This window comes from Pelodiscus sinensis, chromosome 29 (genome assembly GCF_049634645.1).
Source record: "Pelodiscus sinensis isolate JC-2024 chromosome 29, ASM4963464v1, whole genome shotgun sequence".
NCBI classification, from domain to species: Eukaryota; Metazoa; Chordata; order Testudines; family Trionychidae; genus Pelodiscus; species Pelodiscus sinensis.
The window spans coordinates 12,543,129-12,568,077 of NC_134739.1; the positions used below are offsets into that span (position 1 = coordinate 12,543,129).

General features: G+C 51.2%; 2 protein-coding genes across 5 annotated transcripts in view; both read right to left on the reverse strand.

Moving 5' to 3' along the window:
- Positions 1-6,154: 6,154 nt before the first annotated feature.
- Positions 6,155-12,194, reverse strand: LOC102460444 (CDGSH iron-sulfur domain-containing protein 3, mitochondrial). Its single transcript, XM_075911367.1, has 3 exons — positions 11,778-12,194; positions 9,919-10,047; positions 6,155-6,474 (listed from the first exon to the last, which is right to left on the reverse strand). Exons 1-3 carry the CDS (start codon positions 11,814-11,816, stop codon positions 6,295-6,297), a joined length of 348 nt encoding a protein of 115 aa, XP_075767482.1. The 5' UTR covers positions 11,817-12,194; the 3' UTR covers positions 6,155-6,294.
- Positions 12,195-21,041: 8,847 nt separating this feature from the next.
- MLLT6 (MLLT6, PHD finger containing) overlaps positions 21,042-24,949 on the reverse strand; it is a 101,118-nt gene continuing 97,210 nt past the window's right edge. For all 4 annotated transcript variants that reach the window (XM_075911431.1, XM_075911432.1, XM_075911430.1 and 1 more), the window contains one exon: positions 21,042-24,565. In XM_075911431.1, coding sequence (XP_075767546.1) covers positions 24,521-24,565 — 45 coding nt within the window. In that variant the 3' untranslated portion in view covers positions 21,042-24,520. The remainder of the gene's footprint in view (positions 24,566-24,949) is intronic.

The window sequence follows — 24,949 nt, forward strand, 5'->3', positions numbered from 1 at the left end:
TCCCCAAGCTAGAAAAAAGCGGCGGACATCTTTATTTAAATCCCGCGGGGGATATTTAAATCCCCCGCGGATTTCCCTATTCTGAAGTTGAAAATTAGCATGCCCCTTTCGGAAAAGGGGCCAGTGTAGACGTAGCCATAATGCATGGGGTCGGGGACTTAGGGATACGTCTACACTGGCAGCATCTCTTGCAAGGATGGTTTTGCAGAAGAGCTCTTGCGCAAAAAGTCTTCCACAAGAGCACGTCTACACTCGCATGTGCTTTTGCGCAAGCGCGTCTATGGCAGTGTGGACGCTCTCTTGCGCAAGAAAGCTCTGATGGCCATTTTAGCCATAGGGGGTTTCTTGCGCAAGACATTCATATTGCCTGGCTACACTGCCCTCTTGCGCAAGAGCTCTTATGCAAGAGGGCTTATTCCTCGTGGGGAGAGGACTAACTCCTCCGGAAGAAGCCGTTTTCCGATGCTGTACTGTATATTTTCTTGTGCAAGAATGCTCGTGCAGTGTAGACACGTGGCAAGTTTTTGCGCAAGAACAGCTGGTCTCTTGCCTTCCTTACAACACTCCCTTTCCGGAACGATGATGGCTTTTTTACAACAGTGTCACACTGTTGACTCATATGCAGCGTGTGGTCCACTCTGACCCCTAAATCCCTTTCTGCAGGGCTCCTTCCTAGACAGTCGCTTCCCATTCTGTATGTGTGAAACTGAATGTTGCTCCCTAAGGGTGTGTCTGGACTACAGGGTTTTGTCGATCAAAGTGGACTTTTGTCGACAAAACTATACCTGCGTCTACACTGCCGCTGAGTTCAGTCGACATAACGTCGACAGAACTCAGCAGTTTTGTCGACGGCTGTAAACCTCATTCTAAGAGGAATAACGCCTTTTGTCAACAGAGTTCTGTCGACAGAAGACATTATTGCATCTACACTGTCCTTTGCGTCTTCACTGTCATGTCAACAAAGCGGTTTGCTTTGTCGACAGAACTGGATGTACTATAGACGCTCTTTGTCGACAGAAGCTTTGTTGACAGTATCTGTCAACAAAACTTCTGTCGACAAAAAGCCTGTAGAGTAGAGGTACCTAAGTGGAGCACTTTGCATTTGTCCTTGCTGAAATTCATCCTGTTTAACCTCAGACCATTTCTCCAGTTTGTCCAGATCAGTTTGAATCATGACCCTATCCTCCCAAGCATTTGCAACCCTCCCAGCTTGGGATCATCTGCAAAATGTATAAGCGTTCTCTCTATGTCATTATCGAACACGTTGATGAAGATTTCAGACAGAACCAGTCCCAAAACCAACCCCTGCAGAACCCCACTTGTTCTGCCCTTCCAGCAGGATTGTAAACCATTAATAACTACTCTCTGAGAGCAGTTATCTAGTCAGTTATGCACCTAGAGAGAACTAAGTCCATCCCCCTCACTCAGGGGAAGACGACCTGAGGCGGTTTTGACCCTGAGTGGGGCTTGAACCCACCAGCCTTGGCTTAGGAAACAAATGCCTTGTCCATTAGACCAACCTTTTGCAATGGCTGGAGGCATGCAATTAAGTAGAGATTAAACAAGGCGCAGGGGCTGAGACAGCTGGGTAAACCAAGAGCAGCCAGCCCCACACAAGCGAGTGGGGAGCCCACTGGATTGTCACTGGGGTGCATAGAAGCAGAATTCCAGCTCTGGGATCCACACAAGTGACCTGCCAAAATAACTCGTGGTTAATTCCTTGTGGATTTTAGAGCCTTCTCCTGTGCACGTCACAGCAAACTTCCTACCCGTGTGTTTTACTTCCAGCATAATGCACTGGGCACTGGGTAGGTACATGATTTTTACAAATCTATTTAGTCTCGTCTACATGCCCCTTTTCGGTTATGTCTGGGGTTTCCATGCACATTACAGTGGCTCCATTTATGCTTTGGTTGCAGTCCATTTTAAATATAAAAGGCCGGAGCTCCAAAGAGTCACGTTTAATCTGCCCCACAAAAAAAATCGGCAAATTGTAAACCACGCAGGCACCCTACTTCTTGTGAAATGTAAACACGTTGCAGGAAATACAGACATAAGGGGTTTCAAAATTCTCCATAGGATTGAACAGAGATGCATTTTTTTTATTTTCGATCTGGCGCGATTCCTTCCTGGTGAATTCAAAAGCTGCAAAGAAGCAATTAGCTGGAAGTGGGCTGCCATTATGAGCTTTCTCTTCAGCTCACGAGGTTATTTTCATGTGCTACTTCAAAAGAAGCAGCCCATCAATTTAACTGGGCCGCTATTTAGCTCTTTGGTGCTGCTCCATTTGATTTCAGTGGGAATACACAGCTGAGGTCATTCGCCCTCTTCGTGCTTTTAAAAATCCAATCACCTTCCCGTGTACAATCCCTGGAATTTCAAGCCTGCGATTCCTACACAGACACGCTTGTGATACAGGGAGAAATGCGCTTTGTTTTACATAAAGGACACATGGATGCGTCTGAGGCTGTTCCGGGGGGAGGAGGAGCGGGATAGAAATCTAGCTGCTGAATGCACACAAGGCAAGTTTAACATCCCTTTAACATTTTACTATACTCAAATCAGAACAGGATGTTTCCTCTCCAAATTTTAGGCATCTTCGAACAATCCCAAGCGGTTTTGCAAGATTTCGCCTCTTCCCATTTTCCAAAACGCTCTGGTTTTTAAATCGGTCTCACGAAGGAAAAATCCAAAATGCATCGATTTTTTTTAAACGAGTCGATTATTTGGCAAGCTAATGCCAAATAGAAAAAAATGCCACCGTAGCTTAACAACCAAATAAAAGAAGCAGTGAGAGATAAAAAAGCCGTCCTTTAAGAAGTGGATGACAATTCATAGTGAGGAAAACAGAAAGGAGCAGAAACTTTGTCAAATTAAGTGTAAAAATATAGAAAATAAGAAAAATAAAAATAAGAAAAGCCCAAAAAGAGTTTGAAGAACAGCTAGCCAAAAACTCAAAGGCGATGTCTACATTGCAGGCTTTTTGCACAAGAACACCTGTTCTTGCACAAAAACTTGCAGGGTGTCTACACTGCATGGCTACGTCTAGACTGGCATGATTTTCCGGAAATGCTTTTAATGAAAAAGTTTTCCGTTAAAAGCATTTTCGGAAAAGAGCATCTAGATTGGCACAGTGCCAATCTAGACGCGCTTTTCTGCAAAAAAGCCCCGATCGCCATTTTCTCGATCGGGGCTTTTTTGCGGAAAACAAATCTGAGCTGTCTACACTGGCCCTTTTGCGCAAAAGGACTTTTGCCTGAATGGAAGCAGCATAGTATTTCCGCAAGAAGCACTGATTTCAGACAGTCGGAAGTCAATGTTCTTGCGTAAATTCAAGCAGCCAGTGTAGACAGCTGGGAAGTTTTTCCAGAAAAGCGGCTGATTTTCCGGAAAAACTGGCCAGTCTAGACACAGCCCATGCGTGTTCTTGCACAAGTAAAATTACAGTACAGCGTTGGAAAACTGGGCTTCTTCCAGAAGAGTTATTTCTTTCCCCACGAGGAATAAGCCCTTTTGCGCAAGAGCTCTCCCACAAGAAGGCAGTGTAGATAGACAACATGATTTTCTTGCGCAAGAAACCCCTATGGCTAAAATGGCCATCAGAGCTTTCTTGCGCAAGAGAGGGTCCACACTGCCATGGACGCTCTTGCACAAAAGCACATGGCAGTGTGGTCGCGCTCTTGTGGAAGCCCTTTTGCACAAGAACTCTTGAGCAAACCAGTTCTTGCGCAAAAAGCCGCCAGTGTAGACGTAGCCAAAAAGTTATAGTAAAATGTTTTTTAAGTGCATCAGAAGCTGGCTAAAAAACCAGTGGGGCTCTTGGATGATCAGGATGCTAAAGGAGCACTCAAAAGATGATAAAGTCACTGCGGAGAAGCTACATGAATTCTTTGCTTCAGTCTTCACAGCTGAGGATGTTGGGGAGATTTCCAAACCTGAGCCATTCTTTTTAGGTAAGGAATCGTCCCAGATTGAGATGCCATTAGAGGAGCTTTTGGAACAAATTGATGAACTTAACAGTAACAAGTCACCTGGGACCAAATGGCATTCACCCCAAGAGTTATGATATTTTTTGGGGGTCTTTTGGGCCTGGCACTTATTGAAACACAAAACTTGAGGAGTGGGTGGAAGGTCAGTTTTTCTATTCACTTCTGCCACTTCGGTGTGAGCCAGCTGTTTTCTGGCCCATATATCTGTGGAGGTAGTGAACAGGGAAGCCAAAAAACTTATTTTTTTCCTCATTTAAAGAAAGAAGAAAAAAAAAGGTTCCCCAGATTAGAATGCACCCAGGGGAGAAACAAAAAAAGCAAGTTACTGGGCACCCTGTTGTCTTCAATTACGATGGGATTATTCCCACAGATGGGAGGACTTGTGTATTTTTAACACCAAGGTTTTTTAATACCAAGGTTGTTTTTCTCCAAAGCCTCAGTTTTCTCCTGGTTGGTGCAATGTCTTACAACCGGATTCTATCTGGACGCACAACAGAGTACTCCAGGGACTCTCGGCTCCGTCTGGCAGCTGGCAAGACCCTCTCCTTGTCTGGTGGGTAGGCTGAATTTCAGGTAAAATCCGGAGGCTGGGTCTTTTCAGAAATCAGGCTGCTGCTGCAAAAAACGCTGCACCCCAGCAGTCGTTCTTCGGTGTCCCTTTTGGGAAGCTTGATTTATCGCTAATAATTCACATGCTGAAAAGGGAGCCAAGCTGAGATCTGGTTGGTCAAAGGAAAAGCTCTGCCAATCCTAAAATCCGCCTTCAAAACGTCACCTGGCTCCTGTCAGCCCTGTGATGCTAATTAAGTCTTTTTCGTTCAAATATGCATTTCATTGGCCCCAGACCAAACCCATCTTGCAGGTTCATTTGTCTAGAGCACCCCTTTAAAAAAATCATAAGTACTCCCAGTACCTACAGTTTTCAGACACACAATTTTTTTTCTACCATTGCAACACATTTGTTTAAACAACTTCATCGTAACCAGGTGGGTGATGACATTTTGGGGTGTAAAAAGTATAAACATAATAAAACGCTGTAAAACATAAAACAAAAATTCAGTTTTCTCCAATTTCAGTTGTGTTGAGGTACCCCCCGACTTCTCTCGAGTGCCCCTAAGGGGACTCGTACCACTGGTTGAGAAACACGGATCTAGAGCATTCACGTTCCTCACAGCTCTTCGAGGTCTTAGTTTTCTTCAAAGCTGGTTCCTTCCACTCCACAATTTTGCAACTTACTTTTGGAGAGAAAATCTGGTTGTATACAATCTCAGAGGAGTCGCCATGGTAAATCTGTAAATTTAAAAACAATGCGTAGTCCTGCGGCACCTTACAGACTAACCAAAATATCCAGGGGTCATGAACAAAACCCACTTCATCAGATGAGCTGGAGTGGAAATAACAGAAACCAAGAGATAACAGCAGGAAAAGTACTCAATTGTTGGCTCTGTTAATGAGGCTAATTAAGTGGGCCAGTCATAGCTTTTGATGTGGAAATGCAGATGTTAAAGGCAGGAGAAATTGGCTTTGTAATGTGCCGAGCAGTTAATGTCTTTGTTTAAGCCCAGGGTAACGGTGTCAACTCTGAGTGTAGATTAACCTGACTTTACAGATGAACACAGCCACCCCTCTCAGACTAGGAGGAAGAAAAATCAATCAACTATTTTGAGCTGAAGGTAAGGCCACCAGGGAGTGATCACAGAAGAAGGGACCAGATTCTGATCTGTTCCTACCCATATCAACTCAAGTGAAGTCACTCTGGACTAAGGCAGGAAGCCTCTTTCGATGAAAGGCTCCATCTACTTTAACCCAGTGTGGATCTAGGTTTCCTTCTACCGGCTGGACCAGATATGTGAGGCCATGAATCTGATACTGCCTGGATGTGATTCTTTCGCTCAAAGCATAGCAGTTCAAGATTTAAGATCCATCCGCCAACAGGTGGAGGGGTTATCAGGAGGCAGCAAGCTTGGGAAACAGATCCACAGACAAGCACCAGGGGTCCTGCCTCTGGTGTAATCCACAGCCCTGGGGGACGAGAACTTTTCCAACCCTCCTTTGCATTGCTAACTTTAAAAGCCGCCTTCCCCCAACCCATAGGAGTGGGGCTGGGAGGAGGAACACCCAGGAGCTGGGACCCTGGGAATTTCTGAAAGCCCCAGAGCCGTCTAGATGGTTGTTAATATTTTATTGACCGTTTCACAAACAAAAGAACCATTTCAGAGAAACTGGGGTTCCGGGCAGGTGCCGGAAATTCTGAGCATGGGAGTTGCCAGGTGCTCCAACTTGTGTCAGGGACAGGAAGCCTCCATCAAGCTGGTCCAGGGAGCTTTGCTTTCTGAATGAACTCCTCCTTGTGGGTGCCGTCGCAGTACGGAGGGGATTTGGTGTGTTTGCACCCGCACAGCCAGACGCTCTTCGCCTCGGCCAGCTGGAACCGCAGGGGAGAGATCTCGGGGGCGGCTGTTTTATGGGATCCGTCGCAGAAAGGCTGGAGGGCAAAAGGAACAAAGATGTGGTTATCCTGCGGGCCACCGGGCGAAGAGGAACAGCGGGGCTGGTGGGAAGGAGAGAGACTGCTTCCCGGAGCTCAGGTTCTGATCCAGCCCCCACCACCTGAGGGCCGCATAATTGTTTAGGTATTTACCAGAAGACCTACACAGGGCAGGGGTCTGGCAGTGGGGAGGGTGCAGGCGTCAGGGCAGGGGTCTGGCGGTGGGGAGAGTGCAGGCGTCAGAGCAGGGGGCTGGCGGTGGGGAGAGTGCAGGCGTCAGGGCAGGGGGCTGGCGGCGGGGAGAGTGCAGGCGTCAGGGCAGGGGTCTGGCGGTGGGGAGGGTGCAGGCGTCAGAGCAGGGGTCTGGCGGTGGGGAGGGTGCAGGCGTCAGAGGAGGGGGCTGGCGGTGGGGAGGGTGCAGGCGTCAGGGCAGGGGTCTGGCGGTGGGGAGGGTGCAGGCGTCAGGGCAGGGGTCTGGCGGTGGGGAGGGTGCAGGCGTCAGGGCAGGGGTCTGGCGGTGGGGAGGGTGCAGGCGTCAGGGCAGGGGTCTGGCGGTGGGGAGGGTGCAGGCGTCAGGGCAGGGGGCTGGCGGTGGGGAGGGTGCAGGCGTCAGAGCAGGGGGCTGGCGGTGGAGAGGGTGCAGGCGTCAGAGCAGGGGTCTGGCGGTGGGGAGGGTGCAGGCGTCAGGGCAGGGGGCTGGCGGTGGGGAGGGTGCAGGCGTCAGGGCAGGGGGCTGGCGGTGGGGAGGGTGCAGGCGTCAGGGCAGGGGGCTGGCGGTGGGGAGGGTGCAGGCGTCAGGGCAGGGGTCTGGCGGTGGGGAGGGTGCAGGCGTCAGGGCAGGGGGCTGGCGGTGGGGAGGGTGCAGGCGTCAGAGCAGGGGGCTGGCGGTGGAGAGGGTGCAGGCGTCAGAGCAGGGGTCTGGCGGTGGGGAGGGTGCAGGCGTCAGGGCAGGGGGCTGGCGGTGGGGAGGGTGCAGGCGTCAGGGCAGGGGGCTGGCGGTGGGGAGGGTGCAGGCGTCAGGGCAGGGGGCTGGCGGTGGGGAGGGTGCAGGCGTCAGGGCAGGGGTCTGGCGGTGGGGAGGGTGCAGGCGTCAGGGCAGGGGGCTGGCGGTGGGGAGGGTGCAGGCGTCAGAGCAGGGGTCTGGCGGTGGGGAGGGTGCAGGCGTCAGGGCAGGGGGCTGGCGGTGGGGAGGGTGCAGGCGTCAGAGCAGGGGTCTGGCGGTGGGGAGGGTGCAGGCGTCAGGGCAGGGGGCTGGCGGTGGGGAGGGTGCAGGCGTCAGGGCAGGGGGCTGGCGGTGGGGAGGGTGCAGGCGTCAGGGCAGGGGGCTGGCGGTGGGGAGGGTGCAGGCGTCAGGGCAGGGCGTTGAGGATGGGAGGGGGAAGAGGGCAAAGCAGGAGTTTGGTGGCTTGTGAGGGTTGGGGGGGTGAGGAGGGAATCAGGGTGTGGGTCCCATCTGGCGAGGCCTTCTGTTCTCCCCCACCCACACACACCCCTGCGGCCAAGGGCCAGAGAGGGGGAAGAGTTTGGGGCAAGGCAGCCACTTACACAGTCTGGTGGTTGGCATGATGGCAGGGCCCCAGCCCTTCCGGCCAGCCACTCTGTTGATGGTGGGGCTGCCCCCCCCGCTCTCTCCGTACCCCGTGGTATCTCTGCATATAGCTCTCCCCTGTGCTCGCTGCCCCCAGTGGCCACTCCCAGTATTGCCCCCCTCCTCTCTGTGTCCCTCCCTTTCGTGTCCCTCTTCTTTCTGTCCCGCCCCTTTTCAAGTTCTGGAAAAGAGTCCCATTCCCAGCACTTCCTGTTTTCTTGGCCCAGCCAAACCCTGACCTTGCTGCAAGTTAGGGTAAGAGGAAGCTGCCTACTGAATTTGGTGGCCCTAACTCTTACCATTTAGGAGGAGTTCTTGAACATTTAAAAATATCTAGATAGAGCTTCTGGCTCCTGGAGGGCAGGGCACAGCTGGGGAAACTGAGGCACAGAGGGGGGAAGCGGAAGCACAGCGAGATTAAGTGACTTGCCCAAGGCCACACATGCAGCCTGGGGCAGGACAAAGAACAGAAGCCAGGTCTTTGAACCCCAGGTAAGTGCCCAAACCGCTGGTCCACCCTTCCTCTTAGGAGGAGCCAGTCTGCTCCATCTCAGGCAAAGAGCCATTCCCATTTCCAAGCAAGCGGTGTCTTGTGGGCCACGCATAGAATACTGGCCTCCCGATTTTCTCCTGCGCCTTCTGCCCCTCACACCAGCAGAGACCACCAAAGGGCAGCCAAGGAAGTGTCCATTTATTAGCACCCCCCCATTTGTGTACAGAGTAAGGATGTTAAATTGCGGTTAATTGACTAGTCGAGTAGTCGATGGAATTTCTCGACTAGTCGATAGGCACTTCCGCATTCCTCCTTTGAAATGTACAAGAGCCACTGCTGGGGCTCTTGTACATTGCAAAGGAGGAATGCGGAACTCCGCACACAGCCCGGGGCCACCGCAGCCAACAGACCTTGGTTTCCTACAGACCCCTGGCTTTAAAAAGGCAGAGAAAGGAGAGTTTCTGGCCAGCTGGCTCAGTGCCTCAGTATTTCCTAGCCCCCAGAACTCATGCTCAAATGAAGCGCATGGCAGAGGCCTGGGCCCGATCCTGAGAACACTCTGTCTTTAGCCACCACTAGCTTCAACTGAGGGAGAGCTACTGAAAGATAATTTCAAGCCAAATACACAGGGAAGGACAATTCATTCACGAGTTTGATACTCATGCTAATGGTCTGAATGGAGATACCAGATGGCTGGGACATTATCAACCTACCAAACAATGAAGGTACCAATGATTCTTTGTCTGTATAGTATCTGGTGTTAATACTCTTCTTCTCTATTGCCTGCTAATGGTTCTTATCGACCTCTTTTGACTAGCCAGTCGTTAGGTGTTTATAGACTATTTGTTTTTCCTGTTACATTCCAGCTTAGCTTTCCCCTTGGTATTTTTTTATACCCACTGCCTTTTCTTGTCCCCCCCCCCCATTTCTTTCCTTCTCTCTTTCCCCCCGCTTCCCCTCCCCCGCCTTCTCCCCTATTTATTTTAATTCTGGATATCCAAAGAAGTGGGCTGTGCCCACGAAAGCTCATGATACCATCTACATGTTTTGTTAGTCTTTAAAGTGCTACCAGACCATTTGTTGTTTTTTAAGTTTAACAGAGAGGAGCTAGGGAAACAATTAAGTTATCCCAACCAGGGCCACCGGGGGGAGGTGTTTCTCGCTCCGCCCCTGAAGCAGCAGGCATTGGAAGCAAGAGGTGGGAGGAAACGTGTACGGAATTCCCATCGTTTTGCAAGAACTCAGAGGAAGTCACTGGCCAATGGAAAAAAAGCTTCCAAGCTGGACGGGTTGTTAAGAAACCTGTGGGGAGGGGGGAGATGGACAGGAAGGAGAAACCCAGAACGATTTTGGAAGTTACCTGTTTTTTGCTGTGGCCACAGGCGCACCAAGCGTAACGCTTTTCTGCCTTCAAGTCCACTTGGTAGGGGTGTTTGGCTGCAATTGCTGGCTGGGGAGGGGACGAAGAGGCCCCCGAAGAACTCCTGGCCTGTGGAAAAGGAGCTACGGTCAGATAGAGGGAGCTGCCATGAGAAGCTGTCCTTTGAGGTGAAACTCAGCGGCAGGTTGTTTTTACGAGATCTCCTTGTGCATCAGGCCTGGGGAGTGGGCGAAACTAAAAATCTAAGCAAGGATCCTACCAACAGTGTCGTTAACCAGTTACCCATTTCACATCCCTAGTTCTGATTCTTGTATATGACCTAGGGATCCCTATGTGACTAGTCGACTATCCGATAAGCAAAAGCTTATCGGATAGTCGAGGGACTAGTCGACTAATTGGTCCCCCCCCTTCTGCCTTATCAGAGGCAGCAAAAGGGGTGGGAGAGCAGGAGCCGGTGCTGGGGGGAGCCGGCTTAAAAGCCTCTGAGCACCATCTTCCCCCCAGCACCATCTTCGTGGGGGACAGGGGAGGCAGGGGGGTAGCGGGGACCGGGCGCAAGCCGAGCATCAGTTGATTCCCGGCTGATGCCTAGTCCCAGTCAGCTAACCTCGCGGCAGCTCCCCGCTTATCGACTTCTTTGTCTAGCTTTTTCATTTAAGATACGACTGTGCTCTACGGTGGACGCAGAAGCTCTCAGCAAGAGGGGAGGTCCTTGGCTAACTCTGATGAAGCATGTGCCTTACAAACAGTGCAGCTGTAATGGTGCAAGAGTCGGGAGAGGCCACCCCAAATAAGTACAGGTCTGACATGCTGCATAACCCCTCCTGCAGCTCACGCTCCATATTTAGCCCACTCGCTGCTTCCTGGCCAGCAAGGTGGGTCTCTAGTCCGGCATCCTCTGGACCTGACCGGTGCTGAACCAGAGAATTTGCCAAACCACGGGAGGTCAATATTGTCTGGCACCATGACCCTTCCACTGTTTGCTGGGCTCTTAAAAGACGTTTAGGGGTAAACCAGAGCTAAACAACAGCACAGAACACGGAGAGCCAGGCCTGGTGGCTGTAAACAAACTGTATGGGACCGCGGGAAACTTGGCCACAGCCATGATCAGTGGACATCCGGTGAACTAACATCACGCCGGACCATGGATGCTGCCGGACCAGAGAGGTTCAACCTGTATTTACTATCCTCCCTTGGGTGGATGGAAGAACCTAGCGGTGACTTTAACAGGGCTCGGGTCCCCTTAACTACGCCGCTGACTGCCGTGGGGTGGGATGGCTCGTGCGGCACGCTAGGTTTACCCAGGTCATACAGCGTTTACACCAGCTCTGCAGCCCCCTCCGCACATCCCCGCTCAACCCCGCCGGGCGGGGGAGGTGGTTTTGCTGTGTCCCCGCAACAGGGCTCTCGTCACACTGGCGGGAAACACATCCCAGCACAGACGTGTCCCCGCGGGCCAAGGCCGGGCGACTTTGGCTGCAGGGGTGTGAACTGTTCACACCCCTGTGGGAGCCCCCCCAGGAGGTTTGGTGCAAGCCGGGCCGAGGAGGCCAAGTCTCTGTGTTTGCACAGTCCAGGGGGGTCTCAGTGGGTGCTAGCTCAGTCAAGCTCATTAATCAATAATCCCTAACGAAGGGCAAAGGGGGGGGTTGCCAGGCCATGCCCCCCCATTCCCAGCCTAGCTCGAGTCCAACCCCCTGGCACATGCTGAACCCCGAGAAATAGTGCTGGGGACCCGGGAGGGGGTTCACGGGGGGGCTGTTTCCCCGCCCCCTAAGGCCGCACTAGCGGCCCTACCCAGCGCGCCTACCCGGCAGCCCGCTGCAGGCTGCGCTCACCAGTGTCATGAGAGCGGCCGGTCTCTGCAGCGCCCGCATGGCTGGCGCCGCCGCGGCTCGGGGCCACCTTCCCGGCCGGAAGGCGCAGGCGATGCCGGGCCGCTTTGCAGCCGCGGAGCCGGGCCAGCCGCAGAAGGGTTCCCCCCCTCGGCACGGCGGGGCTTGGCAGCCCGGGCCGGGCTTGCACCGGCGGCCTGGTGCAAGGAGCCCCCCTTCCCCTTGCAAGCGGAGCCCCCTGCCTCCGGGCTGCGGGAGGAGCGAGCCGCGCTGGCGCCAGGGCAGGAGGCTGCCTCGACACAGCCAGCAGCGGCCAAGCCCGCACGGAAGGCGCCCGCCTCGCCTCGGCTTTGCACGGCCCCCGGGGCAGCTCTCGGGCCTGCCAGCCGCTGGCCTGATTGCTGGGGGCACCGAAACCCGTCGGGGCAGCTTGCCAAGGCGGGGGCCTAAACCAAAGGCTCCTACATTTCCCCGCACAAACGCTCCCCCGCCCCTGCCACACGTACGCACTTCCCCCTTGTAAAACAAGAAGGGTCTGGGAGCACTTTATAGACCAGCGTTGCTCAACCTTTTTTTTTTAAATAAAGTACCCTTTAAAAAAAATTGTGAGTTACCCCCCTCCTCCCGCCTCCCCCGGTTCCTACAGTTTTCAGACGCACCAAATTTTTTTCTACCATTGCAACACATTTTTATAAACAATCAAAGCCGGGCGGGTGGTGAAATTGTTGGGTGTAAAAAGTACAAACATAATAAAACGCTGTACAATTTAAAACAAAAAATGCAGTTTGCTCCAGTTTTCAGTGGTGTTGAGGTACCCCCAGACTTCTATCGAGTACCCCTAAAGGTACCACTGGTTGAGAAACATTGTTCTAGACCAGGGGTCTCCAAACTTTTCAGCCCGAGGGCCGCATTAACTATCAAACAGCAGTTCGGGGGCCGACTACACACTTGAGGTCCAAATAAAAAACAATCAAAACATGGATGTTGTTTTTAATTATTTATTTAATATTATTTTATTCAGTTATTATTTAATAACACATTGATACACTACACATGATCACCTGTATTAGTGTGAATGGTGAAATTGTTTCCTGGATGCCAAAATAGCAGACATTTCTGGCTTTAGATTTGTTGTCCCTAACATCAACAGTGACCTGAGATTATCATCGGACCAAAGATTGAAAGGTACCTTGATGCAAAAGTTTTGACATTAGGAAAGTCTTCCTTGGGCAAAAACTGGTAAAAACCCACCAGTCCTATTTTGAACGTAAATTTCCGTAATTTTTTTTCCGTAGACAAAAAGGTCTCCACGGGCCGGATGAGAGGGCCTCGGCCCGCGGGCCGTAGTTTGGAGACCCCTGTTCTAGACTAACAGAACATGTAGATAGTATCATGAGCTTTCATGAGCACAGTGCGCTAATTCAGATAACCAGAGTCACGAAAGCTCATGATCCCGTCTACAGCTACGTCTAGACTGGCATGATTTTCCGCAAATGCTTGTAACGGAAAAGTTTTCCATTAAAAGCATTTGCGGAACAGAGCGTCTAGATTGGCAGGACGCTTTTCCGCAAAAGCACTTTTTGCGGAAAAGCATCCGTGGCCAATCTAGACACGCTTTTGCGCAAAAAAGCCCCAGTCGGGCTATTTTTGCAATTGGGGCTTTTTTGTTCAAAACAAATCTGAGCTGTCTACACTGGCCCTTTTGAGCAAAAGTACTTTTGCCCGAACGGGAGCAGCATAGTATTTCTGCAAGAAGCACTGATTTCAGACAGTAGGAAGTCAGTTTTCTTGCGGAAATTCAAGCGGCCAGTGTAGACAGCTGGCAAGTTTTTCCACAAAAGCAACTGCTTTTGCGGAAAAACTTGCCAGTCTAGACACAGCCTACGTGTTTTGTTAGTCTATAATAGTCTACCAGACCATTTGTTGTTTTTTAAGTTTATCCCGTCAGACTAACTTGCCTACCACCTGAAGTTTCCCCTTGTTGGTAGGTGCTTAAGTAGGAAATCAAGAACCTGATGTGGGGGCCATCCAGCTGTGGAAGATTTTTAACTTCAGGATCCGCCTACCTTGTCTGAGCACAAAGTTTGGGTGCCCAGTTTAAGGCAGCAAAGGGAGATGCACCCACTTCCCTGTAGTTTGTTCCAATGTTTTACCATCTTCCCTGGGGTTTTTTTTTAAGCGCCTTATTTCTCATTTGAATTGACCAGCTTTCGCTTCTGACTGGATTGGTTTGGTCAAAGCACAAGAGTACTCACCCCTCTGGTTCCTTCGGGTGCCTCTTTTCTTAAAAACCTCAGAGGGCATCGCCGTGTTAGGCTGGAACTTTAAAAACAGTGAGCCGTCCGGTGGCACCTTAGAGACTAACCAAAATAGATAGGACCACGAGCTTTCGTGAGTAAGACCCACTCTATCCGACTCATCTGATAAAGTGGGTTTTACTGACGAAAGCTCATGGTGTGATCCCTCTCTTGTCACCCATTTCCAGCCTCTGACAAACAGAGGCTAGGGACACCATACCTACCCGTCTTGGTAGGTGGGTATTAATGGGCCTATCCTCCATGCATTTATCTAACTCTTTTTGGAACCCTGTTCAAGTCCTGGTCTTCACGACATCTTCTGGCAAGGAGTTCCACAGGTTGACTGTGCACTGCGTGAAGAAATACTTCCTTTTGTTTGTTTTAAACCTGCTGCCTATTCATTTCATTGGCTGGCCCCTAGTTCTTATGATATGGGAACAATAAATAGTAGAATACTAGGACTGGAAGGGATTTCAAGTCCAGTCCCCAAAATAGCAACTTGTCACCCATCCTTAGGTGGGCTCAAACCACTAACCTTTCAGTTAACAGCCAAACATGCTAACCTAGGATCAGGGCCACTAACTTTTCCTTATTCACTTTCTCCCCACCAGTCATGCTTTTCTATCATATCCCCCCTTAGTCTCCTCTTTTCTCAGCTGAAAGTCCAAGTCTTTTTACTCTCCCTTCATATGGCGCCCATTCCAAATCCCTGATCATTTTTGTTGCCCTTTTTTGAACCTTTTCCAATGCCAAGAGGGGTTTTTTTTTAGATGATGCGACCACATCTAGACACAGTGTTCGAGATGTGAGCGTACCGTGGATTTATAGAGGCGATAAAATGTTCTCTGTCTTATTCTCCATCCCTTTTTTATTGATTCCTTTGTTCTGTTTGCTGTTTTGATGGCTGCTGCACACGGAGGACGTTTTCAGAGAACTCTCCACAATGACTCCAAGATCTCTCTCGAGTGGTAACAGCTAAATTAGTCCCCATCATTTTGTACGTATCGTTGGGATTCTTTTTTCCATTGTGCATCACTCTTCTCTTTTCTAAAAGTTAGCAGGTAAACACTTTGGGCAGGGGGACTTTGTGTTCGGGGTTTGCGCCTGGCACGGGAAGGCCTGCTCCAGGACAAGTGGTCCCAGGAGCTATGGAAATACAGATAATAATTAATAGGATCGGGAGTCAGTAATCCTAGGCAGGGCCGGTCAGAGCCATATTGGCGCCCCGGGCCCCAGGTGCGCAGGCCTGCCCCTGGGATGCACGGCCCCGCCTCCGGGCGCATGACGCATGCGTGGGCCCGCCCCCGGGGCGCGTGGGTGGACGCACGGCGCATGCACTGCCCAGTCGGCCCGGGGCCACCTGGGGCGGGCTGCGCCTGGACAACCCTGCGGACGCGGGGGAAGGGAGCTGCTGGGTGGTGCTGCGGGGCTTAACATGGCCCCCGCCCCGGGCAGCCGCTGCAGCCCACTGGGAGCCGGGTGCCCCCCCTGTGAGTTAGCACCCTGGGCAGCTGCCCGGCTAGCCCACCCCATAGTCCGGCCCTGATCCTAGGTTGTTTTCCTCCTCTGCTCAGTGGACACTGCCGTGTTGACTCCCACGGGATGACTCAAGAGCTGAAAGTTAAGGACGTTGCTGGATCAGATTGGAATGTTCATTTTTCAATGGAGCCCGTAACGAATCCATTGATAGGTGCTTACAGGAGAGCCAGGACCTGAAATGCTTGGGTTTGTGGGCTTTGGCTGTCATTTTTTTGTAATGCTAGAGCCGCTCAATGCAATAGCCAAATGAACTCCACGGCTATAGTTACATGAAGGGATTCTGCTGACCTAATGAACCCTGAGAAAAATCTCATTTTAACATCCTCCCACGGTGCTTTCCGTGAGCTCTGCCAATTTCCCGAAGCGGAACACAAAAGCTGAAGAGTGAGTTTGCTACCCTAGCCTCATCCACTTCCCTTTACAGGAATGTTCTAAGCATCAAAGGGAATGCAGTTTTGGTTTTGTAATATTTACCATGGGGAAAATGTAACTTTTTGACAGCTGCGATGATTTAACCAGCGCAGATGGCTAAGAACAAAGGGGACGGGGAGATTGCTGGATTAATCCCTGCCATTTTCCAGAGGAATCAGATGACAAAACATGGCAGGGCATTGCTCCTCTGTTCACGCTTTTCTCTCATGAGTGCTTGCCTGGAAAATAGGGGTCAAAGCAATGGTCCCGCTCTAATTCTTTTACATGCATGTGCAGAACACATTTTGTTATGCGCACTAAGGCATGTGCAAATGTGCACTACCAATAGAAACACATGCAGATTTCAGTGGCACTTGAGCACTTACTTCAGAGTTGTCACCCTGATGGGGGAGGTTTTCTTGAATTGTGGGTGAGGTCAGAGAACTAGCTACAACAGGCACTCTGGGGCACTCTGTTAATCAGCTGGGTGACACTTGGATTTCTCCTGGGTGGCCGCCCAAGCACCCAGCTTATAGGGAACAAGGTATCATAGAATCATAGAATACTAGAACTGGCAGGGCTCTTAAGAGGTCATCAAGTCCAGTCCCCTGCCCTCACAGCAGGACCAAACAACATCTAGATCATCTCTGACAGATGTGCATCTAACCTGCTCTTAATATCTCCAGAGATGGAGATTTCAAGTGTTTAACCACCCTGATAGTTAGGAAGTTTTTCCTAATGTCCAACCTAAACCTCTCTTGCTGCAATTTAAGCCTATTACTTCTTGTCTGATCACCAGAGGTTAAGGAGAACAATTTTTCCTCCTCCTCCTTGTAACACCCTTTTAGGTACTTGAAAGCTGCTATCATGTCCCCTCTCGGTCTTTTCTTTTCCGAAGTAAACACACCCAATTCTTTCAGTCTTCCCTCACAACTCATGTTTTCTAGACCTTTCATCATTATTGCTGCCCTTCTCTGAATCCTCTCCAATTTCTCCACATATTTCCTGAAATGTGGTGCCCAGAACTGGACACAATACTCCAACTGAGGCCTAACCAGCGCAGAGTAGAGCGGGAGAATGACTTCTTGTGTCTTGCTCACAACACTCCTGTTAATGCAGCCCAAAATGACATTTGCTTTTTTTTCCAACAGTGTCGTGCTGTTGACTCCTATTTACCTTGTGGTCCACTTTGACCCCTAGATCCCTTTTCTGCAGGACTCCTTCCTAGCCAGTCGCTTCCCATTCTGTATGTGTGAAACGGATGGTTCCTTCCTATCACCCAACACTGGAGAAAAAGAAGCAAATGGGCTTTGGCCGTTAGTAGCTATTTCTCTGACCTCACCCACGATTGTAGAAAACCTCCCCCAGCAGGGTGACAACCCCGAAGTAAGTGCCACTGAAATCAGTGAGAATGAAGTGTGTGCTTTCCCAAATTAAGGCCGATGTCAGGAGTGATCCCGTGGCCCGGAATGGTTTTAGGTAGCACAATGCCGCTTGAGCTGCCTCTTGTGTTTATGACAGACCCCAAAGGCATTTTCCATTAGAGACACAGGACTTGCTGTACCAGATCAGATGGATCATGCACCTAACCCTGTTTCCAACTGGCCAGCTGTATCACCGCAAGGTGCACGATACCCTGCTGTTGGCAGCTGTAGAATAACCTAGCCAGAGAGCAATTATTCCAGTTAGAAGAAGAAAAATAGAAGTGTTAACCCTGACATACTGGGTAAAGTCCAATGCGGTTCTGCCTCTCTAAAATTCTCCCTTCGTTTCAATGAATACGTCGCAGACCGTTTGTGTAGTGTAGCTGTGGGATGTTAACCAGCTGCTGTGCTCCACCCTAGAGCTGGCTGCATGAGTTCATAGATTCACAGAATCATAAGGTTGGAAGAGACCTCAGAAAGTCATCAAGTCCAACCGTCCACTAAAAGCTGGGCCAACCCCAACTCAATCAACCCAGCCAGGGCTTTGTCAAGCTGGGACTGAAAAACCTCTAGGGATGGAGATTCCACCCCCTTCCTAGGGGACCCATCCCAGGGCTTCATCACCCTTCTCGTGAAATAGTTTTTCCTAATCTCCAGCCTAGTCCTCTCCCACTGCAACTTGAGACCATTGCTCCTCGTTCTGCCATCTGCCACCACTGAGAACAGCCTCTCTCCAGCCTCTTGGAACCTCCCTTCAGGGAGTTGAAGGCTGCTATCCAATCTCCCTTCACTCTTCCCTTGTGGAGACTAAATAAACCCGAATCCCTCAGCCTCTCCTCATAAGTCCTGAGCTCCAGCCCCCTAATCATTTTGGTTGCCCTCCGCTGGATTCTCTCCAATGCCTCTACTTCCGTTCTGTAACGGGGGGCCCAAAACAGGACGCAATACTCCAGATGTGGCCTCACCAGTGCCGAATAGAGGGGAATAATCACTTCCCTCAATCTGCTGGTAATGCTCCCACTAAAGCACCCCAATATGGCACACTGTTTTAGGGACTTTCTCCAGGAATGCTTTATAGGCGGTGGTACCAACCTGGAAACCCTGAATAGACTGGAACTCACTTCAAGCCAGGGGGTGCTGCGGCCCCCCTTCACAGCCCTCATTCCAGCACCTGTCAGATCCTCGGAGATATTAGGCACTTCGCTCCCATTTAAATGAACGGGGATTAAATGCCAAAACTTCTGGGAGCCTCCGTGCCTCTGTTTTCCCATCTGTACCAGGTGGATAATAGCCGTGCCTATCTCACGGGGGTGCTGGGAGGAAAATACATGTCAGGTTGCAAGGTGCTTGGATCCTACGGTAAAGAGGGGCTAATTTATTACCACCGAAAGATGAATGCTATGGGAACTAGGGGTGTTAATGGGTAACCAGTTAACTGGCGGCCCAGCTGGGCTGCAGTAGCCCTCTGCCTGTGGGAACTCGGTTAACCGGAATGTTTAACATTCCATTTAACTGGTTAACGTTTTAACTGGGATTTTACATCCCTAGTGGGGACCACAAGTGTTTGGATCCAAACTGTCCTCCAACATTCAAGCTGTGAGATTTGTCCTGTTCTGACTAGGGATGTAAGTGACTAGTCAACTAATCAACTACCTGAGAAGCTTATCGGGTAGTCGAGTGGTGACTTGACTAGTTGCTCCCTCCCCCCCCACTGCCTCTATCAGAGGCAGCAGCGGGGAAGTACAAGCTGGTGCTGGGGGGAGCCAGCTGGTCCCCCCAGCATGCTGGGAAGGGCAGGGGAGGCAGAGGCATAGCTGGGACCAGGCGGGAGCTGGGACAGCTGATTCCCAGCTCACACGTGGTGTCTTCCCCCCGCCCCTCCGCTGCACGTCTGCCTGGCGTCTCTTAATACATTTAAAAGGCAGACCCACAGTGGGGTGAGCTCCCGGGGTTTCCCCCCTTATCGACTAATCGATGGAAACTCCAACTCCTTGATTAGCTAATTACACACCATTTAACATCCCTGGTTCTGACATGGGGCTGATTATGCTTGGGCTCCGCCCCACCCTCAGCGCCAGATTTCCTAAGACCAATCCTCTCGCAGGCATCTCAATTAGCAGCCAGATCTCAAGTGAGCTGAGCCCCTGACGTGCAGGGCTCTTTGGAACGCCTGGTCTGTTTGTTTCACTGCCTAAGTGGAAGTAGGACCCTTTGGGAAATCAGGCGGAAGGGCCAGTTTTGTATGGCGGCCAAGGTTTTGTTTGATGTCTATCCCTACTGGTTTCACAAAGCCATCTCAAGCGCAGGTAGCTACTGCTGTTGGGGAAGGGCAGGAGGCGATGCCCCCCCCTTTTTAACAAAAGAAATATATGCGCAGAATTCATGTCCCCCCCCAGATTTTTCCCCCCCTGCAGAATAAGGTGCAATTACACCTTTCGTCCACCAGGGGCTGCTGTCGCACCAGGAGAGGGTGGCTGGCTCCCTGCCAGTGAAACCAGCTGTGGAGAGGGAGGGCCCTCCACAAAGGTTCCGGCACCTGGGACCAGGTCAGAGCTCAGGCTGTCTCCCGCCCCAGCCAGGGGTCCGGGTCAGCCTGCAATCTCAAGACCACATGACTAAACTGCGCTCCCAGTTCCTAGGGGACAAGACTTGGACACTCTTTCCCTCACCTCTTGTCAGTTAATTAGCTCAAGCCTTTCCAAGAAGGGGGTGCGATTTTTGGGTGCTTCCATTTGGGGGATCCCAATTTTAAGATACCTCAGAGCTGATTCTCTCGAGGATGCCATGAACTCACAGCTCCCCATCGCCTCCCCTGGAGCTGCACGCGGCAGAGCGTCCATGGAAACCAGGTCCAAGGCACCCGGCTAGCCCTGCTGAAAGCCTCACTCCCAGACAGCGTCCCATCTGCAGGACAGCACGTACACAGGTGCATTTAAGTCCCCTTGACTCCATCAGCTCTGTGAGACGTTAAAGACATGTCCAGATGCCGCCCTGCATTTGCCTCGGTGTTTTCTTTAATCGGGGGCTTTCTGTAAATCCACGCAAAAGCCGCCCCCTGATTTCAATAGGATCACATCCCGCAAAAGCCACCCCCGATTTCAACAGGATCGCATCCCCAAAGATCCCATTCGGCACTTGAAAAGTTCATCCTTCAATTTTTTTTTAATTAACAATGAGCAGACATAACATTTTGGTCCTATTTTATAATAAGGTTTCATTTAGCAATGGTTGGTACGACTCAAGAAACAATTAAGTGGTGTGTGTAATAAACATGGATAGTATGTCTTAGAGAGGGTTATAAACACATCAGGAGAAGGTGCTATAGAAATATCTGAAGTAGCCTATTAACTCACTAGACTTTAAAACACCTCATTACAATTGATTAACCCATTTATTAAAACATCTATAGAAATGGAACCTTAAAATGAATTATGGGCAACATTTTTTTCCTTTTCATGAGGATCATTCCGACCCTGTCGGTAGCTTTCATGGCAATCAAGACATGTTTGTATTCCCCCCCCCCTCCCCGCCCAACACACAATCCCCTTCCTCAGTTAAGTTCTGAAACCCTAAATGTATCAAACAGATCCTCAATATTAATATTAATATTATTTATTATAATAAAGAACAGTCAAGCAGCGTGAAAAAAATAGATCTTAGCTACATTACCTTAAATTGCCAAAAATATACACATTTTTCTCTTTTATTTAATAATAAAAAAGGACACATGCAACATACTAAATGTGACATTAGCATTAAAATGGGTAAAGAACCGTGTACCCCAGTGCAACCAAAAACACAGATAATCTTTAGCTTTATATCTTTTCTCTCCTCTTTCTTTTTTTTCACGCAGACCCAAAGTTTAATGTCAACCTTCTAAAAGTGGCCTTTTGACTCATCCTAATCTCCTGACAGGACTAATCAAGGAGCTTATTTGAAAGGGACCAGGTGCTCTTGGAAGAGAACAGAAATCTTTTCTTTAAGTGCTATCTGTCTCTTCCTTTCTCCTATTATACTCAACCTTTTCCACGTCTGATCTACAAAGCTACGAGGCTTGGTACGCCAACACAAAAACAGATGTGTCAAAGACACACGGGGTAGGTAGGAATTCACCAAACCAGACCCTGAATGGAACCAACACTAAAGGAGATGCTGGCTGGGAAAAAGACTCCATGGATTCACTTTCATTTGTCCTGGAGAATGAATTCATTGCATCGTGACTAGAACCGAGGGTATGTCTACACTACAGAGTTTTGTCAGAAAAACGGCCATTTTTCCGACAAAACTTGAGGAATGTTCACACTGCAATTGCGTTCTTCCTCAAGAAAATCAAAAGAACAGAAGGGTTTTTCTGGCATTGGTTATCCTCATTCTATGAGGAAGAAGCCTTTTTGCAAGAGCTATTTCGCAAAAAGGCGTGTATGGACGGGGAAGAGGGAGTTCTTTCGGAAGAAGAGGGAAAAGCACAGGTGCCCTGGTGGCTACGCCATCCATAGCAATCACAGCTTATATGCGAGATAGCGTCCATTCAGTCTGGATGCTCTCTTTCGAAAAAGCAGATTGCTTTTTTGATGCACTTCTGCAGTGTGGACGCTCTCTTTCAGAAGAAGTGTTTTCGGAAGATCTCTTCTGAAAAAAGCTTCTTCCGAAAGAAGCCTGTAGTCTAGACATGGGGGCTGTGTCTACATTGGCACTCTTTTCCGGAAAAGGGTGCCAATGTAGACACAGCCAGCCTGATTGGAATGAAATAGGGGGGAGGGAGATAAATGCTCCCCCCCACACTGTGTTAATGGTGGTTGTTACCTAACAGGGGTAGGTGCCAACCCAGTTGTGGAATTCTACAGTAAAGGACTGGACAAACCCAGGACAGCAGCTAGGAGGGTACTTCGGGGCTGGTTTTCAGCACAGCCTCTGAGATTGTAATTCTGCATGTGCAGTTTTTCACGGGCAGGATCCTGCCGCAAGCCCCCTTGAACTGCGTCCGCACACGCCAGATCAGCGCAGACCAGCTGATGTGCAGGCGGAAAAGGATCGCCGAGGGGATGGCTTGCAGGATGCAGCCCCCCTGGTGGCAGGGGAAAGGGGGAAAAATTACACACGAAAAAGTGCAGGCACAGAATCGTGCAACGCAGGGGACGGGTCAAACAAAGAATACTCAAACTCAGGGGAGTCTACAATGGAATTCCAGTGTTCCAATTTGGAAAGTGTAGCAGGCCGATGGACGTTTTCCAGTCTCTCCTACCTGCGTCCATGCTGCAGAGACCGTAGGGAAGGGAGCAAATCTGCTTTTTATTTTCCGTTTTCACTTTTCTAGCTGCCGTCTCCATCTTCCCAGGAGCTTCTTGAGGTTGTTAAACAACAGCTTTCAAACCAGGAGTTTTTGGAAACAGAGAGCATTGTTCTGCCCAATTCCCCGGACAGAAACCAAGGGGAGGGGGGCGCGTTCTTTGCTTTTAGTTCTGCTCAACCACTGGGGCATCAATGTCTAAAATGAAACCAAAGAACAAACGGGAAACGGGTTTCGTGGACGGGGTCGGACGGGGAGGAGTTTTCCCCCTGGCATCAGCACAGCCCCACCGCTGACAAATTTGAATAGTGCAAACCAGACGAGGCGGTGGGACTGTGCTGAAAACAACTTGTCTCCGGGAAGGTCTGCGAACATTTCGACGACCCTCCGCGTTTTCCGTCGTGGGAGTCTTGCCAGACCCACACACGCCCCACCTCCACGAGATGTCGATTTGAGCGGGACGGGGGGATTCAAACGTTTGACGCCGATTCCCCCTCCTGCAACTCCCCCGCCTGACCTTCCAAAAACCCTGCCTTGTCCAGCCTTGGAGGAACTAAGTTTCTTTGTCACAGACCCGGCTCTCAAGGTGGAGTTAAAACTAGACAGCACGAAGCAGCGAGGTGGCAGATGTCCTGGGCTGGGAAGACTGGTTCCTGCGCCACCTCATGCCAGCGACACGGGAAAACGTTCTCTGCCGCTTGCATCCGGGGCATGGGGAAGGAAACAGAAGTACCAGATTTTTGGGCCCCGGTGCACCTGCCTCCTCTGAGCCCTGAGAGAAGACAGCCTGGTTTGAACACCCCGCCCTGCAGTGGGGCAGGCAGGAAGCAAGCCAGCGGCGAGCCCTTTCCAAGTGGGAATGCCGGGCCTGTAGATCTTGGGAGGAGAGAACAAGAGACAGGCCGAGAGGAAGGAGTTTGCGTCTCATGTGCAAGAGACAACACCCCGCGGACCAGCTGGCGTCTGCCCTGCAGCTGGCACGGAGGTCCCCGTAGTGTCTTTAAGGGCAGAGTTACCCCCCAGCAGCTGGGGTAAGAAGGTGGCAATCACCCGTAACGCCAGTCCCCTTCCATTGCTCTGCCACTCACGTCTTCCCGCGGTGGGTGTAGGTCCGGTGGGGCGGCCATGTGTGGTGGTTACTGAGGGAAGAACCTCTCCGTGAGGTCTCGTACGGTGACAGGCTGCAGGGAAGTCCCAGTGGTAGGTCGGGGGGAGGGTTTTCACAGCTCACATCCTCTTCATCTCCCCATCGGAGGGAACAGACCCCCCCGCCCCGACTGCGCCCTGCCCGTGCCCCACTGTCTTAGCGGAGTCAGATCTGGCAGCCCCAGGAGGGCACGACAAGCTCTCCGAGGGCCGTGCCGAAAATGAGAGACGACCCGTCCACCTCGGCCCTGGCCGAGGATGCTTTAGGGTCTTGGTTTAGGGCCCCGTCCAAGAGGCCGCACACACGCACACTCACATGCACACACCGGCGTGGGCAGAGCACCGGGGACGTCTCTCCCTCCGCTGAGCAAGGAGACGGTTCACTTCACGTCGTGCAAATGCGCCAAGGAGCCAACCAGCGGGAATCTCCCCCTGCCCCACCGCTCCTCGTAGAAGGGCAGCCGATGCCAGGCCTTGGCCAGAGAGACGTTGTCTTCTAAAGCACCCCCCCGACACTTCCCGCGGCCGGGAAGCCCTTCTCAGAAGCCTTGTGCTCATTGCGCTAAAGTTTCCAGTCCCGCGCGCGTGGGAAGCCGCGTTCCTGTAGCAGCGAGGAGCTGGCCGCTGCCCTGCTGGGGAAGCTTAGCCCTTGTCCTGGTTGAGAGCAGCCCCCTTTTCACTCATGCTCTTTAAAAAAAAAGAGACAGAGGAGAGAGTCGTCAGCACGGAGCAGCCAGGCAGCCCCGCCCAGGAGCAGCCCCGAGGAAGCCTGGCCATGCAGGGGGACGCAGCCGGCTTCTCCCAACGGGGACACAGCAGAGACCCTTGCGCTAACGACCTCCCTGGGCCTGGCTCACCAGGCTCCTTGATGCTGGCATGGGCTCTGCCAGGCTGCGCCTTCTCGGCCTGTCTCCAGGACAACAGGACGGGGCCTTGTCCTAGCAGATCCCATCCCTGGACTCTCAGGTCTGGGGGCCTGACTCTGGCAACAGGCAATGCCAGGCTGCTTTCTGTGTGCCCCCGGTTGTGTGTGTGTGTGTGTGTGTGTGTGTGTGTGTGTGTGTAACAGGC